At 46.8% G+C, this 18965-nt stretch overlaps 1 protein-coding gene across 1 annotated transcript; it reads right to left on the bottom strand.

Moving 5' to 3' along the window:
- Positions 1–243: 243 nt before the first annotated feature.
- On the bottom strand, positions 244–15027 carry LOC137381138 (probable G-protein coupled receptor 139). The gene is made up of 3 exons (XM_068053524.1): positions 14976–15027; positions 12735–13061; positions 244–1142 (listed from the first exon to the last, which is right to left on the bottom strand). Exons 1-3 carry the CDS (start codon positions 15025–15027, stop codon positions 244–246), a joined length of 1278 nt encoding a protein of 425 aa, XP_067909625.1.
- Positions 15028–18965: the final 3938 nt, after the last annotated feature.

Here is an 18965-nt window from a genome sequence, read left to right as displayed (position 1 = left end):
ATGAGAACCACCCATGGTGGACATTCGAAGTATTATCTGCCTGTGGCAGCAATTTTGTACGTTATGAAGGGGTTCTAAATGTTCAATAAGGTGCATACAGAATCGTCAAGTGTTACCAAGTGTTATAAAGGGTGATAATCGGTCACAGAGGATAATAAAGCTTTACAAAGTATATAAAGATCACCATGGGGAACAGAAAGCATCCCCACCTGGTAGAAATAGTCAGTGATTCCATTTCTCTCATCATTGAACCAATTTAACAATTGGAGTAAAGGGATATTTCAGTATATTCTTCAACTGCTCTCTGAACTGTGTCTGGGTCACAGCATAAATTGCAGTATTTGTGCAGCAACTCAAGAGCTGCAGCATGAATCCTGCTTCCCTCAGGAACTGAGCTAGAAATACAGATTCTAACCTCAAGAGCCACATCCGCCACCATATTGAATACACGAGAAGCACTGCCCATAACAGGACGAAATTGGCAGAGATAACTAACAGTAAAATGATGGATTTCCTTCGGCTGTCCATCTGTGGGTCACTGCGACTCTCCCCACTGCTGTGAGTCCGGAGTCTCCTGCGAGCTCTACTCCTCAATATAATGTGTCTGACGGTGAGAGTATTGAGCAGCAGAATCACCACAAATGGGACTGCCGGGGTTAGAATGCTATGGATAAACTCGATTGTTCCCCAGACACGAGAGTAATAAACACCCACTGCTACCGCACAAAACCAGGGGAAGTATACCAGCCGATACCAACCTGTGAACATAAAATACCAGGTGATGTTCTTTAAACGGCTCAGCACAGTCACTGTTCCCAGAACCACAGCCGCTGTTTTCTCACTGCAATATTTACTTTTCAGCTTCTGGCAACAAATGGCCACAAATCGATCAAAGGTGAAAGTGACGGAGAACCAGACAGAACAGTCTGTGGCTGTGTAAAGCAGGACTGCGTGGATATTATATACGGGGATGGACCGCAGGAACTCAAAGTGCTCCCGATAAAGAATGGGAATGTGTCTCAATGTCAGGTCGAGGATAACGTCGAGTAAATCTGCTACTGCCATGGCCACCAGGTAGTGAGTGACAGATTTGAAGAGACCGCACTTTCCCCAAAACAGGATCCGAATGGTCAGCAGGTTAACTGTGAGGAACGGAAATAAACAGCAATAAACAGCGAAATTAGATATCGGGCTGGAGCGAAGTTATCAGTTTAATTCGGGATGTATTGAGCTTGACAATGGTGTTCCTGTACCCAGTGATGCATTGAAATGATTGGACCTGAAAGGATAAACAGGAAGGTCTGTCAGAGGGTGGAGAGAAGAAGGGGTTAAATAACAAAAGGATAACACTGAACGTGTTGAACTCAATATTGATCATGCTAGTCACACTCCCTCCATTCCATACCTGGTTTAAAAACTGTTCCATTCTGAAGCACTCCCAGATCTGATGAAAGGTCATCGATCTGAAACCTGAACTCAGTTTCTCTCTCATTCCCGACCCCCAATTCATCGCACCCCTGCTGCTCCGCACCCGTCTCACATGATGACCCCCCTCATGCATACTGGCAGTCTCTTCCCGGTCATACACTTCCCCACCCCCTCTCCATTGCTGCACCCTTCCCCGTTTTTCATCTGATACAACGAGCCCAAGTGCTTTCCTCTTCCCTCGACCCATGTTGTCTCGCTCCCCTCTTACAAACTATATCCCTTTTCTCTGCCAATCTTCCCCGCTGCCTCTAGAACAAAGAACAAAGAAAATTACAGCACAGGAACAGGCCCTTCGGCCCTCCAAGCCTGCGCCGTTCCAGATCTTCTATCTAAACATGTCGCCTATTTTCTAAGGGTCTGTACCTCTTTGCTTCCTGCCCATTCATGTATCTGTCTAGATACATCTTAAAAGACGCCATCGTGCCCGCGTCTACCACCTCCGCTGGCGACGCTTTCCAGGCACCCACCACCCTCTGCGTAAAGAACTTACCACGCATATCCACCCTAAACATTTCCCCTCTCACTTTGAACTCGTGACCCCTAGTAATTGAATCCCCCACTCTGGGAAAAAGCTTCTTGCTATCCACCCTGTCTATACCTCTCATGATTTTGTGCACCTCAATCAGGTCCACCCTCAACCTCCGTCTATCTAACGAAAATAATCCTAATCCACTCAACCTCTCTTCATAGCTTGCGCCCTCCATAACAGGCAACACCTGGAGAACCTCCTCTGCACCCTCTCCAAAGCATCTACATCCTTTTGGTAATGTGGCGACCAGAACTGCACGCAGTATTCCAAATGTGGCCGAACCAAAGTCTTATACAACTGTAACATGACCTGCCAACTCTTGTACTCAATACCCCGTCCGATGAAGGAAAGCATGCCGTATGCCTTGTTGACCACTCTATTGACCTGCGTTGCCAACTTCAGGGAACAATGGACCTGAACACCCAAATCTCTCTGTACATCAATTTTCCCCAACCTTTTCCATTTACTGTATAATTCACTCTGGAATTGGATCTTCCAAAATGCATCACCTCGCATTTGCCCTGATTGAACTCCATCTGCCATTTCTCTGCCCAACTCTCCAATCTATTTATATTCTGCTGTATTCTCTGACAGTCCCCTTCACTATCTGCTACTCCACCAATCTTAGTGTCGTCTGCAAACTTGCTAATCAGCCCACCTATACCTTCCTCCAAATCATTTATGTATATCACAAACAACAGTGTTCCCAGCACGGATCCCTGTGGAACACCACTGGTCACACGTCTCCATTTTGAGAAACTCCCTTCTACTGCTACTCTCTGTCTCCTGTTGCCCAGCCAGTTCTTTATCCATCTAGCTAGTACACCCTTGACCCCATGCGACTTCATTTTCGCCATCAGCCTACCATGGGGAACCTTATCAAACGCCTTACTGAAGTCCATGTATATGATATCTGCAGCCCTTCCCTCATCAATCAACTTTGTCACTTCCTCAAAGAATTCTATTAAGTTGGTAAGACATGACCTTCCCTGGACAAAACCATGTTGCCTATCACTGATAAGCCCATTTACTTCCAAATGGGAATAGATCTTATCCCTCAGTATCTTCTCCAGCAGCTTCCCTAACACTGACGTCAGTCTCACCAGTCTATAATTAACTGGATTTTCCCTGCTACCCTTCTTAAACAAGGGGACAACATTAGCAATTCTCCAGTCCTCCGGGACCACACTCGTGTTTAGGCATGCTGCAAAGATATCTGTTAAGGCCCCAGCTATTTCCTCTCTTGCTTCCCTCAGTAACCTGGGATAGATCCCATCCGGACCTGGGGACTTGTCCACCTTAATGCCTTTCAGAATACCCAACACTTCCTCCCTCCTTATGCCGACTTGACCTAGAGTAATCAAACATCTGCCCCTAACCTCCACTTCCGTCATGGCCCTCTCCTCGGTGAATACCGATGCAAAGAACTCGTTTCGAATCTCACCCATTTTCTCTGACTCCACGCATAACTTTCCTCCTTTGTCCTTGAGTGGGCCAATCCTTTCTCTAGTTACCCTCTTGCTCCTTATATATGAATAAAAGGCTTTGGAATTTTCCTTAACCCTGTTTACTAAAGATATTTCATGACACCTTTTAGCCCTCTTAATTCCTCGTTTCAGATTGGTCCTACATTCCTGATATTCTTTCAAAGCTTCGTCTTTCTTCAGCCTCCTAGACCTTATGTATGCTTCCTTTTTCCTCTTGGCTCGTCTCCCAATTTCACCTGTCATCCATGGTTCCCTAATCTTGCCATTTCTATCCCTCATTTTCACAGGAACATGTCTCTCCTGCACGCTAATCAACCTCTCTTTAAAAGCCTCCCACATATCAAATGTGGATTTACCTTCAAACAGCTGCGCCCAATCTACATTCCCCAGCTCCTGCCTAATTTTGGTATAGTTGGCCTTCCCCTAATTTAGCACTCTTCCTTTGGGACCACTCTCGTCTTTGTCCATGAGTATTCTAAAACTTATGGAATTGTGATCACTATTCCCAAAGTAGTCCCCTACTGAAACTTCAACCACCTGGCCGGGCTCATTCCCCAACACCAGGTCCAGTATGGCCCCTTCCCGAGTTGGACTATTTACATACTGCTCTAGAAAACCCTCCTGGATGCTCCTTACAAATTCTGCTCCATCTAGACCTCGAACCCTAAGTGAATCCCAGTCAATGTTGGGAAAATTAAAATCTCCTATCACCACCACCCTGTTGCTCCTACATCTTTCCATAATCTGTTTACATATTTGTACCTCTATCTCACGCTCGCTGTTGGGAGGCCTGTAGTACAGCCCCAACATTGTTACCGCACCCTACCTATTTCTGAGTTCTTCCCATATTGCCTCGCTGCTCGAGTCCTCCAAAGTGCCCTCCTTCAGCACGGTTGTGATATCCTCTTTGACCAGTACTGCAACTACTCCACCCCTTTTACCTCCCTCTCTATCCCGCCGGAAGCATCGATATCCTGGGATATTTAGTTGCCAATCATGCCCTTCCCTCCACCAAGTCTCAGTAATAGCAATAACATCATACTCCCAGGTACTAATCCAGGCCCTAAGTTCATCTGCCTTACCTACTACCCTTCTTGCATTAAAGCAAATGCACCTCAGACAACCAGTCCCTTTGCGTTCATCATCTGCTCCCTGGCTACTCTTTCCCTTAGCCACGCTGACTTCATTATCTAGTTCCTTACAGGCTTTAGTTACCAACTCCTTACTTTCCTCTGACCTCATTTGGTTCCCATCCCCCTGCCACATTAGGTTAAACCCTCCCTAACAGCGTTCGCAAAAGCACCCCCAAGGACATTGGTTCCATTCCGGCCCAGGTGTAGACCGTCCAATTTGTAATGGTCCCACCTCCCCCAGAACCGGTCCCAATGTCTCAAAAATCTGAACCCCTCCCTCCTGCACCATCTCTCAAGCCACGCATTCATCCTGACTGTTCTTTAATTTCTACTCTGACTATCACGTGGCACTGGTAGCAATCCTGAGATTACTACCTCTGAGGTCCTACTTTTTAACTCTTTCCCCCTCCCCTCTGCCACGCTTCCCCGCTCCCCTCAGCCACACTTTCCCCCTTCCCTCTGCCATTCTTTCCCCCTTCCACTTTTTCCACCTCCCCTCTGCCGCTGTTTCCCCTCTCCGCTTTGCCACTCTTTCAACCTCCCCTCTGCCACTCTCTCCCCTCTCCGCTCTGCCACTCTTTCCCCTCTCTGCTCTGCCACTCTCTCCCCTCTCCGCTCTTTCACTCTTTCCCCTCTCCGCTCTGCCACTCTCTCCCCTCTCCGCTCTGACACTCTTTGCCCTCTCTGCAATGCCATACCATCCTCCCTGGCCTGCAAGATTAGCTCATGGAAAGTTTTCAGAACAATCTCGTACAACTACACTTTGTCCAACAAGATAGCATCCTATTCTGAACTTACTGATGTACAATGAGACAAGATTCATGAAAGACCTACTATTTTGGAAAATAGCGAATGTAACTCCTCTATTCCACCAAGAGCGAGATAGAAAACACAGAGTACAGGCCAGTTAGCCGAACATCTGCCATTGGGCAAAGTAAGCATTGCAGACGACAAAGGCAAAATAAGGCCCGTCGACCCTGCAAAGTCCTCCTTACTAATATGCGGGGCTTGTGCCGAACTTCGGAGAGCTGTCACACATGCTGGTTAAGCAACAGTCTGACACAGTCATAGTCACGGAATCATACCTTACAGACAATGTCCCAGACACCACCATCACCATCCCTGGGTTTCTCCTTTCCCACTGGCAGGACAGATCCTCCAGAAGTGGCAGCACAGTATTATACAGTCGGGAGGGAGATGCCCTGGGATTTGCTGAACATTGACTCCGGACCTCATGAAGTCTCATGGCATCAGGTCAAACGTGGGCAAGGAAACGTCCATTTGATGACGAACTATTGTACCCCCTCTCCCCCCAACCCGCCCCTCCCTTCAGCTTCTGAACTAATGCATTCCATTTTGATACCAATTGGAAGAAGCACTGAGGGTAGCAAGGGCACCAAATTTACTTTTGGTGTGAGACTTCAATGTCCATCCCCAAATGTGGCTCAGTGGCACCACTACTGACCGAACTGGTTGTGCCATGAAGGACATAGCCGCTCGACTGGTTCGGGAATCAATAAGATGGAAAAACATACTTGACCTCATAGTCAACTATCTACCTGTCACAAATGAGAGCACTGGTAGGAGAGCACAATCCTGTGGAGAGAATGAACCGTCTTCATATTGATGTAACCCTCCATCGTGTTGTGTGGCACTACCATTGTGCTAAATTGGATAGAATTGGAACAGACTGAGCAACTCAATATTGGGCATCCGCGAGAGCCCGTGAGCCATCAGCAGCAGGGGAATTGTTTTCAACCGCAATCTGTAACATTATGACCTGGCATATCCCCCCACTCTACCATTACCATCAAACCGGGGAATCAACCCTGCTTCAATAAAGAGTGCAGGAGGGCATGCCAGAAGCAGCAGCAGGCATACCTCAAAATGAGGTCTCAGCCTGGTGAAGCTGCAACCCAGGACTGCTTGCGTACCAAACAGCGTTAGCAGCATGCAATAGACAAGGCTCAGCGATCCCATAGCCACCTGAACATAGCCAAGCTCTGCAGTCCTGCCACAACCAGTCGTGAATGGTGGTGGACAATTAAACAGCTGACAGGAGGAGGAGGCTCCACAAATATCACCACGCACAACGAAGCCAGCACAGTGAAAAAAGACAAGGCTGAAGCATTTTCATCCATCCTCAGTCTGTGGTGCCGAGTAGTTGATCCATCTCAGCCTCCTCCTCAGGTACCCAGTATCACAGATGCCAGTATTGCACCAATTCGATTCACTCTACATGACATCTAGTAACGGCTGAAGGCACTGGATACTACAAAGGCTCTGGGCGCTGACAACATTCCAGCAACAGTACTGAAGACTTCTGCTCCTGAACCTGCCGTGCTCCTTGCTAAGATGTTCCAGTGCAGCTAAAACATTGTCATTTCCCCAGCAATGTGGAAAATTACCCAGGTATATCCTATGCATAAAAAGCAGAACAAATCCAACCTGGCCAATTATCGCCCCATCAGTCTACTCCAGGCCGTATTGCCAGAGGTCACACAGCTCTGTGACCATCTCCTTATTGAAACAGTGTCACCTCACACATTGCTCCTGGGTTAGGTGTAGGTCGGAAGAATGTTCCTGGAAAACCCCAGACGTGTAGGTCAGAGCCCCCTTCTCCTCCCTCTTTACAGAGCTTCCCCTCTCTGCAGCCTCTGCTCCATTTGTTGGTCATGTTACCGACCCAGATACACTGTAACTACAGTCCCCAGCGCTCGTCCAGTGTTGGGTCACCAAATCCTCTGTAGTCCCTGAATGTCTGCAGCAGCTCACAACACAACCTCCAGAAAACCATCCACAGCACCTCCACTAACTTCACCATAGCAGTCAAAAGCTCCTCGCCTGTATGTCGGATGCCTGTTCCTTTTAAATAACACTAGAGGGAGTTCCTCATGCTGCTGAATGTATGTTCAGCTGAGAGTGACTAACACAGGCAGTCAGTGGACATGCACAGGTCAAGTATGAAAGACTTGAGCCAAAGATGCTGGAACAGCTTGATGAGTATGTACCAGCATATGAGAGATGTCGCAAGTGGACAGCAGTGCATCCCCACCATTTAAAATTCTTTCGGTTTCATAGCATCGACACCAGTGGGTCTCTGGAGCCCAGAATTCCAGCCAGGGAGAAAAGAACATCACTTAAAGTGAATTGGATAAGTACTCTCAGGGAAACAATTTGCAGGAACATGGGAAACGGACAGGGTAGTGGGACTAATTGGAGGCGTGGGATCAGTGAGGAATTTGAACACAAGAGTAAAAATAGTACATTTGTGGTGCCACCAGACCATGAACCAATGAAGGTCAGTGAGCTTGGGATGTTCAGTAATTGGAGCTTGGCCTGAGATAGGATTCAGGCAGCAGACTTTTCGATGGGATACGGTTTGTGACGGTTTCTAACTGGGACTATTGTCAGCACAGCATTTGGATAGTGAGGCAGGATTTAACAAAGGCATGGATGGTGGTATGAGCAGCAGATATGTTAAGGCAGAGTCTGATACAGAAATTGCTGGCAATACTCAGCAGGACAAGTTTAAGTCAGGCCCATGGTTGCAAACTAAATACAAATAAATCAAACTGAAAAGGCAGTCATGCTCTGAAATTGTTAAACTCAATGTTGATAGTCGGACATGGTTGAGGACCCTGTCAAGCACAGTGGGCGGGGTAATCGACGTTTTAGTTTTAAAAAGGAGAACGGAACCGGACTTGTAATCCAGGGACCAGTGGGTCCACTCAGAAAGACAAAGAGTGTAGTGAGGTATTGGGGAAGGTAGCACTGTCACAGAGGACAGATGGGCACGGAGAAGGGTTAAAGTGCGTATACTTCAACGCAAGAAGCATCAGGAATAAGGTGAGTGAATTGAAGGCGTGGATGGGCACTTGGGACTACGATGTTGTGGCCATCACTGAAACGTGGATAGGTGAGGGGGAGGAATGGTTTTTGGAGGTACCTGGTTATAGATGTTTTCATAAGATTAGGAATGGTGGTAAAAGAGGTGGGGGGGGTGGCATTGTTAGTTAGAAATAGTGTAACAACTGCTGAAAGAATTTTCGAGGAGGATCTGCCGACTGAGGCACTGTGGGTTGAGGTCAGGAACAGGAAAGGAGCAGTCACCTTGATGGGAGTTTTCTATAGGCCCCCCAATAGCAGCAGGGAGGTGGAAGAGCAGATTGGGAAACAGATTTTGGAAAGGAGCAGAAGTCACAGGGTAGTAATTATGGGGGATTTCAACTTCCCAAATATTGATTGGCAACTCTTTAGATCGAATAGTTTGGATGGGGTAGTGTTTGTGCAGTATGTCCAGGAAGCTTTTCTGACTCAGTATGTAGACTGCCCGACCAGAGGGGAGGCAATATTGGATTTGGTACTAGGTAATGAACCAGGGCAAGTGATAGAGCTGTTGGTGGGCGAGCACTTTGGAGATAGTGATCACAATTCTGTAGCATTCACTGTGGTAATGGAGAGGGATAGGTATGTGCAACAGGGCAAGGTTTACAATTGGGGGAAGGGTAGATATGATGCTGTCAGGCAGGAACTGAGGAGCATAAGTTGGGAGCATATGCTGGCAGGGAAGGGCACGGTCGAAATGTGGAACTTTTTCAAGGAGCAGATAGTAGGGGCCATTGATAAGCATGTCCCTGTCAGACAGGGAAGGGATGGTCATGTGAGGGAACCGTGGTTGACAAGAGAGGTTGAGAGTCTTGTTAGGAAGAAGAAGGATGCGTATATAAGGTTGAGGAAAAAGGGCACAGGCATAGCTCTGGAGGGATACAAGATGGCCAGGAAGGATCTGAAGAAAGGGATTAGGAGAGCTAAGAGAGGGCATGAAAAATGCTTGGCGGGTAGGATAAAAGAAAACCCCAAGGCCTTTTACGCGTATGTCAGAAATATGAGGATGACTAGGGGGACCATAGGTCCGGTCAAGGACAATAGCGGGAGACTGTGTGTTGAGCCGGAAGAGATAAGTGAGGTTTTGAATGAGTACTTCTCTTCGGTATTTACGAATGAGAAGGGGTGTATTACTGAAGAGGACGGTGTGAAACAGACTGGTAAGCTCGAGGAAGTGCTCGTTAGGAGGGAAGATGTGTTGGGGTTTTTGAATAACTTGAAGATAGACAAGTCTCCCGGGCCTGACGGGGTATATCCAAGGATGTTATGGGAAGCAAGGGATGAAATTGCAGAGCCGCTGGCAATGATCTTTTCATCTTCTCTGCTGACGGGGGTGGTACCAGGTGATTGGAGGGTGGCAAATGTTGTGCCCCTGTTCAAGAAAGGGAATAGGAACAACCCTGGGAATTACAGGCCAGTTAGTCTTACTTCGGTGGTAGGCAAGTTGATGGAAAAGGTGCTGAGGGATAGGATTTCTGAGCATCTGGAAAGACACTGCTTGATTCGGGACAGTCAGCACGGTTTTGTGAGGGGTAGGTCTTGCCTCACAAGCCTGATTGAATTCTTTGAGCAGGTGACCAAGCAAGTGGATGAGGGTAAACCAGTGGATGTGGTGTACATGGATTTTAGTAAGGCATTTGATAAGGTCCCCCATGGTAGACTTATGGAGAAAGTCAGGAGGCATGGGATAGTGGGGAATGTGGCCAGTTGGATTAAGAATTGGCTAACTGATAGAAGGCAGAGAGTGGTCTTAGATGGTAAATACTCAGCCTGGAGCCCAGTTACCAGTGGCGTGCCGCAGGGATCAGTTCTGGGTCCTCTCCTGTTTGTGATTTTTATTAACGACTTGGATGAGGAAGTCGAAGGGTGGGTCAGTAAATTTGCAGATGATACAAAGGTTGGTGGAGTTGTGGATACCGAGGAGGGCTATTGTCGTCTGCAAAGGGACTTGGATAGGTTGCAGTGCTGGGCTGAAAAGTGGCAGATGGAGTTTAACCCTGAAAAGTGTGAGGTCGTCCATTTTGGAAGGACAAACATGAATGCAAAATACTGGGTTAACGGTAGGGTTCTTGGGCATGTGGAGGAGCAGAGAGACCTTGGGGTCTATGTGCATAGATCATTGAAAGTTGCAACTCAAGTGGATAGGGCTGTGAAGAAGGCATATGGGGTGTTAGCGTTCATTAGCAGAGGGATTGAATTTAAGAGCCGTGAGGTGATGATGCAGCTGTACAGGACCTTGGTAAGGCCTCATTTGGAGTACTGTGTGCAGTTCTGGTCGCCTCATTTTAGGAAGGATGTGGAAGCCTTGGAGAGGGTGCAGAGGAGATTTACCAGGATGTTGCCTGGAATGGAGAATAAGTCTTACGAGGAAAGGCTGAACATTCTAGGCCTCTTCTCATTAGAAAGGAGAAGGATGAGGGGTGACATGATAGAGGTTTATAAGATGATCAGGGGAATAGATAGGGTAGACAGTCAGAAACTTTTTCCCCGGGTGGAGCAAAGCGTTACAAGGGGTCATAAATTTAAGGTGAAGGGTGGGAGATATAAGGGGGATGTCAGGGGAAGGTTCTTTACCCAGAGAGTGGTCGAGGCATGGAATGCCTTGCCCGGGGAAGTTGTTGAGTCAGAAACTTTAGGGACTTTCAAAAGGCTTTTGGATAGGTATATGGATAAAGGAGAATGATGGGGTATAGATTAAATTGTCCTTGACAGAGGACAAAGGATCGGCACAACATTGTGGGCCGAAGGGCCTGTTCTGTGCTGTATGTTCTATGTTCTATGTTCTATGAGACAGATCAGAAGCGCTATTGTGGAAGGGGGCATCATCAGAACAGATGTGTCGGAGTAGGGGAAACGTGAAGAATAAAATGGTGTCCTTACTGGAGGCAGGGTTTGAGGAAATGTAATCGAGGTAGCTGTGGCTTATAATGAACATCAGTGACCAGCCTATCCCCAGCAATGGCGACAGGAAAGTCGAGGAAGTGAAGGGAGATAGACCATGTGAAAGACTTCACGTTCCACCCCACTAGTCTTCCCATCTGAAGAATCATCCTCCGCCATTCCTGCTACATCCTGCGTGATCCCACCAAACACATCTTCCCCTCCATCCCCTGTCAGCATTCTAAACGGGTTGCTCCCTCCTTGATACTCGTGCACTCCATTGCCTAACACGACATCCACTTCCCACACAGCTTCCTATGCCATTGCAGGAAGGGTAATACCTTCCAATTGTCGTCTTCTCTGCTCACCATCCAAGGCCCCAGGTGAAGCAGCAATTTACTTGTACTTCATTCAATTTAGTATATGGCATTCACTGCTCAGAATACATTTGCCTCTATATTGGGGAGACCAAATGCAGATTGGATGATCACTTTTCTGAACACCTCCACTCAGTCTGCAAGCATAACCCCGAGCTTCTGGTTGCTTGCCATTTTAACTCACCACCTTGCTCCCATGACTACATTTCTGTCCTTGGTCTGCTACACTGTTCCAGTGCACATCAGTGCAAGCTCATCTAACAGCACATCATCGTCCGATTAGGCACGCTACAGCTTTCTGGACTCAAAATTGTGTTCAACAGTTTCAGTGTATGACTGCCTTAATATTTTTTTATATATTACTTTATTTTTAGCCATTAAACTGTCTTAAATTTGTTTCTTCATGCGTTTCCTTTTGGACAGAGCTGTTCATATTTTTACCTTGCGTACTCTCTCTGGACTAATGCTTAGTTCTTGCTCAAAGCTTATTACATTTCTAACCTTTGCCAGTTCTGATCAACTCTGTTTTTTTCTCCACAGAGCTGCTAAATATTTCCAGCACTTTGTTTTTCTTTAAGATTTCCAGCATCCCCATTATTTGCCTTTATTATGGAGGTGGTAGCAGACAGGATTGGTGATGGGCATGATATGGAATTGGAACTCAACTCAGAGGCAAAGAGATCAGCGAGATCGTGAATATTGTAGTTCAGCCTCAATTATGGTCTGGGTGTGAGGGGGTCGGTGGACAAAGAACGGAGTTTGTGATCGGGACTGAAAACAATGGCTGCCATTTCCAAATGCCTACATTTACAAGGATAATAATACATTGAATGGTGATTACACATGTAATATCTCGCTATAGAGCCATATCATCAATACAGCAATAAGGCTGAATGAGTACATTTCAAGGACAGTAAGCTTGTGGAGTTAATAGCCGGATCCAGTGACTTACCAGGGACACCAAAAACAGCGAGGGTGGGATAGTAAAAGTACTGAATTATCTTCAGTCCATAATAGATCCTATTTTCTAATGTCAGCCAATAATAATCTGCAGTAAGGTGGTCAAACCGATCGGATAAACTCCTGCCCATTATTGTTACATTCCAATATATTGGTCTCCGATTCTGATCCAGTGTTTTAACAATCCAATCTATTGTTCTCAGATTCAAACCCATTATTGTAACATTCGAATCTATTGAGCTCAGATTCTGATCCATCTTCTCCCTCTCTCTAGAGCCGCTGATCCCTGTTAATGCCAGGGATGATTCTCCCATCGACACTATGGAACAACACATTGAAAGGAGTCCCTTATTAATAGAAGAGGGATATACTCCAGTGCCACAATTAGTATCCATGGAGACTGACATTAATTGCAGTCACGAAACAAGCACCATTAGTTAACCCCTCTCAATGCAACACATTTGGTACCACAATACAATAGAACAATTCCAAAGTCTAGATGAAATGTATGGACTGTGACAGTGGACATCCCAGAGTTACCCTTCTGGACCATATAGGAACAGCAATCTACCTGTGCAACAAGCACTGCAACAGCCGGGTGGAGGCTTCAACTCATACACAAAGTAACTGCTGCAGTTTTTGATCTTTATCTCCTCGGTCACATCACCGCCAGTACCAACTCAGTTCAAACAAACTGTCCTCGTTATTTCCCCCTCTCCCACGCTGGGATGGGAACCTGAAATGAGTTTATAAATATTGAAGAATGTAGCTGATTTGAACAGTGCTGGACAGTGAATATAAATCTGATATTATAAACTTATGGAATTACCCTGTAACTAGTCTGTGACATGTGTGGAGCAGTGATACGGTGGTACAACAATCTGTGGAATCTTTCATCCACCAGAACTGAAACAATAATCATAGAGTCAGTCCCTGATCTGATGGTAAATATTAACCGTTTGAGAGACTGGTACCGGCAGACAGTACCAGAAACTGGGGGTGATCCCTTACTCTGCGCTTATTGACTAGTTTACCCTGAAATTGTCCCTTTATGTTACCTTTTAAATTTGTACCATACTTGAACAAGATTCTCATCACACTCCACCTGGCTGGAGCACTGAGTGCGAGTACAATTGATGCTCCTCGAGGGCGGGTCCAGGACTGTGTGATTTACACACGGGTCAGTGAGTGCGGAGTCTGGGACTGAATGACAGAAAGACGTTTAATGTCAATGTAAAGCACAGTTAATGTTACACAGTGGCTTGTACCCTCCAGAAATAACAATACCCTCAGTTTCACTCTCCGCCCTGATAGAAAATCCCACAGATTAAAGTTGGAAAATGTCCTCCTTCTCTAAACCTGGTTTCCATCTGGCTCACAGCTCAACCTCCCCCTCCTTATTCTGCATTAAGCATTAACTCTCAGGTAACAGAATGCAGTAAATATCTCAGCTTCACTTCATCATAGTAAAAAAGCTGCACATGTTCATTGTGAGATATCATGGGGTATCTCAATCTCCAGGTGAACACTGAGTACAGACATTGAGAGACACTCGATGGTCAGTGTGAGATATCATGGGGTATCTCAGAACCCAGGTGAACAGCGAGCACAGACAGTGAAAGACACTCGATGGCCAGTGTGAGATATCACGGGGTATCTCAGACCCCAGGTGTACAGTGAGTAGAGACAGTGAGAGGCACTTGGTGGTCAGTGTGAGATCTCATGGGGTATCTCAATCCCCAGGTTTACAGTGAGTAGAGACAGTGAGAGACACTCGATGGTCTGTGTGAGATATCACAGGGTATCTCACTTCCCAGGTTAACCGTGAGTACAGACTGTGAGAGACTCTCGATGGTCAGTGGGACATATCATGGGGTATCAATCCCCGGGTGAACAGTGAGTACAGACAGTGAGAGACACTCGATGGTCAATGAGAGATATCATGGGGTATCTCAGTCCCCAGGTGAACAGTAACTAGCGACCATCTTCCAGTCGCTGTATACCTTGTGATGTCGCCTAACTAACAATCCAGAGTCTCAGGTTCAGGCCCCGGGGAGATGGGTTCGAATGCCACAATGGAAGCTGGGGGAATTTAGATTCAATTTAATCCAGAAATAGAACTGAAATTGAGAGCTGGTCTCAGTTATGGTGGCTGTGAAACTATCATTGCTTGTGGTTGCAAACCCGTCTGATGCCCTCATGTCCTTCAAGGGAGGAAATGCGCCCTCCTTACCAGTGTGGCGTTCATGCGAATCCAGACCCACAGCAATTTTGGTGGACTCCATGTGTCCTCTGAAATTGCCTGGCAAGACACTCATTCTTCAAGGGACAATTAGGGATTGGGAATAAATATTGGCAGGAGCTATTGGGACTCACCGGATAGCTCCTTCGAAGAGCCGGTACAAACACGAAGGGCTGAGTGGCCTCTCTCAGATCTGTATGATTCTAAGCTCTCAGTCCCCAAGAGGAATTGTATGCAGTATAATTTCCTGCTAATGTGGTTCCTCATTGACCCAAGCATTCAACGATATGGACATGAATCGCAAGTATTGTAATATTGAACCTTTAAACAGGTTAGAGGCTGTATTTAAATAGTACTTAATACCACATTTTCTGAACACATGATAAAAGTACTACACAAATTATGAGAATATGTACAAAAATATGAACATTAGGGAATAAAGAACTTTATTGAATCGTAATTAAACAGGAAATACAAGCAAATAATTAAATGAACGCACACTAAATGCATAGATCTCTAGAAATAAATATTACATTAAATGAACAAACACATTTTGCTAAATATTGGAGAGAGATGCATAAGTATAACTGGAATATTTACAGTATTGTCATTGTATTTTGAGATAAAGAAAAATCATTTCCGGTCGTGTTGAGAATCACAATCTTGCTCCATTATCTTGAGGTGGAAGTATTTTCCAAAAAGTGAGAATTAATAATATTAACTAATAATGTAAATATTGAAGATTAATGAGAAATGCAGACATTTGAAATAAAATGTGCGAATTAAAAATACAAATGATTGGAATTGAAGAATTGAAATGTAATCTCCATGACTGAACCATTCCAATTCAGTTTCCACCCCTGTCACATCTCCTGAAAATCTCTTATCAAAGACACAAATGGCATCCTCTGTGTCCGTTGTCTGTTCCTGATCATCCTTCTCCACCTGTCCACATTCTTTGACACAGTTCACGACACTGTCCTCCATCAACCCCTCTCCTTCCTTGTCCAGCTGGATGGAAGTGCCCCCTCCTCATCCCCGATTCCACGTATCCCAATCCCGTTTTCGCCAGAGAATCTCCCGCAGTGTCTGCCCTGCCGACTCCGGCAATCTTCCCTCGAGGGTACCCGAAGAAATTAACTCCCTAAGCCTCTCCGCCTTGCCACCTCCCTCTCCCCGTTCAGGATCGCTTTGCAGGAAAAAGGATGAACTGTGTCTATAATGTACTCACGCAGGCAACCCAGAAACAGCAGCAGAGTCCTCATCTTGCTGTGCACCATTCTGGAAAGGGAAACACAGAGTTAGGGTTAGAGAGAGTTTAGAGGATGAGGGGGATCGAAGAGAAGATTAAACATGGAGTGGGTCAGAGAGATCAGTGAGGATTTCGATTAATAGCGGGTCAGCAATCCCTCTCTCCCTCACTGAGACTCCCTACAGACAGAGGTGACCTCTCCCTCCCTCACTTGGATCCCTACAGACAGAGCTGAGCACTCCCTCCCTCCCTCACTGAGACCCCTACAGACAGAGCTGAGCACTCCCTCTCTCCCTCACTGAGACCCCTACAGACAGAGCTGAGCACTCTTTCCCTCCCTCACTTGGACCCCTACAGACAGAGCTGAACACTCCTTCTCTCCCTCACTGAGACCCTTACAGACAGAGGTGAGCTCTCCCTCTCTCCCTCACTCAAACGCCTACAGACAGAGGTGAGCTCTCCCTCTCTCCCTCACTCAAACGCCTACAGACAGAGGTGAACTCTCCCTCTCTACCTCACTGAGACCCCTACAGACAGAGTTGAGCTCTCCCTCTCTCCCTCACTCAGACCCCTACAGACAGAGGAGAGCTCTCCCTCTCTCCCTCACCAGGAACCCTACAGACAGAGGTGAGCTCTCCCTCTCTCCCTCAGTGGGACCCCTACAGACAGAGGTGAGCTCTCCGTCCTTACATGTCCTTGACAAACACCAATTCCTTGACTCCATTCCTTCCCTGCTTCTCTGTTCCATTCCAAATGCTCCCAGTGATTAAACCATGTGCGCTACAGACCTGCGACTTTCTCTTCCAGCTCCCTATCCAGTCTCCCTGCATAGGCACAATTCTAATAGTCGAACATAGGTCCATTACTGAGCCCTGTATGGGGCAGGACAGGCAGAACCCACCCAGAGTCAACACCTAGCTTGTGACAAACTCCTGATCTTGTTCTGACAGTCCGCCCATACCCGACTGCTTACCAGAGTCTCTGAAGGAGCTGTCGCTGGGTGGGAGATGCAGTGGGTTCAGTTGCACCTGCTTGCTCCTCAGTCTCGGGGCCAATCTGCTGTGAACGGTGTCAGTCTCATTGACAGCTCCAACCCCGGTATCCAACACAGCCGATTGACCTGTGACTGACTGCAGTGCTGGTTGGCTGAAACACTTATCATTTCATCAATGAAGTGCAATCTGCAAGAATCGATGCAAATGAAAGGCGTTCATTGAAAGGAATAGTGAGGAACAAACAGGAAAACATCTCTCCTGTGTGCTTAGTAACCAGCTGGACGTTGGTGCTGTAACTTGATTTGTATTCAGCTGTCCCATATGAAGGGTGTATGGGAGATTGGAACTGAGGGAGGGTCTGAGCATGTTCCGGACTGAATTGGCCAATGGGCTGTAAAATGTGTGAAACTGCTCAGTGTTGATGCTCAGAGAGGTTCGCGTGCTCCTTGCACACAGAAAGCCATCATACAGATACAGAAGGCAATTAGGAAGCTCAATGGCCTTTTGGCCTTGATTGCAACGGGGCTGAATCTGGAGTGAGGAATCCTTGGAGCAATTGCATAGGACTTTGGTGAGACCGCACCTTGCCCAGTTTCAGTCTCCTTATCGAAGAACGGATATAGTTGCCTTGGCGATTGGTGCAGCCAAGATTCCCAACATTGGGTGGAAGAGTCGGTTACTAGGGGGCATAAGTTTAAGGTGCGAGGGACAAAAGGTGAAGTCACACGGGATCAGAGGTGATCTGGCAAGGTGGGTACAGAACTGGCTCGGTCATAGAAGACAGAGGGCAGCAGTAGCAGGGTGCTTTCTTGAATGGAGGGATGTGACTAGTGGTGTACCGCAGGGATAAGTGCTGGGACCTTTGCTGTTTGTAGTATATATAAATGATTTGGAGGAAAATCTAGCTGGTCTGATTAGCATGTTTTCGGATGACACAAAGGTTGGTGGTGTTGCGGATCGTGATGACGATTGTCAGAGGATACAGCAGGATACAGATCGGTTGGAGACTTGGGCGCAGACATGGCAGATGGAGATTAATCCGGACAAATGTGAGGTAATGCATTTTGGAAGATCTAACGCAGGTGGGAAGTATACAGTAAATGGCAGAACCCTTAAGAGTATTGACAGGCAGAGAGATCTGGGCGTACAGGTCCACAGGTCACTGAAAGTGGCAACGCAGGTGGATAAGGTAGTCAGGAAGGCAAGCTTTCCTTCATCGGTCGGGGCATAGAGTATAAAAATTGGCAAGTCATGCTGCAGCTGTACAGAACTTTAATTAGGCCACATTTAGAATATTCTGGTTGCCACATTACCAGAAGGACGTGGAGGCTTTGGAGAGGCTGCAGAAGAGGTTTACCAGGATGTTGCCTGCTCAGGAGGGCATTAGCTATGAGGAGAGGTTGGATAAACTCGGATTGTTTTCACTGGAACGACGAAGGTGGAGGGGCGACATGATAGAGGTTTACAAAGTTATGAGCGGCATGAACAGAGTGGATAGACAGCAGCTTTATCCAAGGGTGGACGAGTCAGTTACTAGGGGGCATAGTTTTATGGAGCGAGGGGCAAAGTTTAGAGGGGATGTGCGAGGCAAGTTCTTTACACAGAGGGTGGTGAGTACCTGGAACTTGCTGCCGGAGGAGGTGGTGGAAGCAGGTATCGATAGTGACGTTTCAGAGGCATCTTGACAAATACATGAAGTGGATGGGAATAGAGGGATACAGTGCCCGGAAGTGC

The sequence above is a fragment of the Heterodontus francisci genome, chromosome 21 (genome assembly GCF_036365525.1).
Source record: "Heterodontus francisci isolate sHetFra1 chromosome 21, sHetFra1.hap1, whole genome shotgun sequence".
In the NCBI taxonomy this organism is placed as follows: Eukaryota; Metazoa; Chordata; class Chondrichthyes; order Heterodontiformes; family Heterodontidae; genus Heterodontus; species Heterodontus francisci.
The sequence above is the reverse complement of the archived record's forward strand: the minus strand, read 5'-3'. Positions and strand labels throughout refer to the sequence as shown.

What these genes read in the sequence shown, in the direction of transcription:
- LOC137381138 (XM_068053524.1), bottom strand. Translation starts at nt 15,027, where the DNA reads ATGGAGTCCACCAAAATTGCTGTGGGTCTGGATTCGCATGAACGCCAC. An exon ending in TTCGCATGAACGCCACACTG is followed by an intron (nt 13,062 to 14,975) that starts GTAAGGAGGGCG and finishes GTTGTTCCATAG; the next exon opens with TGTCGATGGGAGAATCATCC. An exon ending in CGCTGTTTTTGGTGTCCCTG is followed by an intron (nt 1,143 to 12,734) that starts GTAAGTCACTGG and finishes CGTTCCTCACAG; the next exon opens with TTAACCTGCTGACCATTCGG.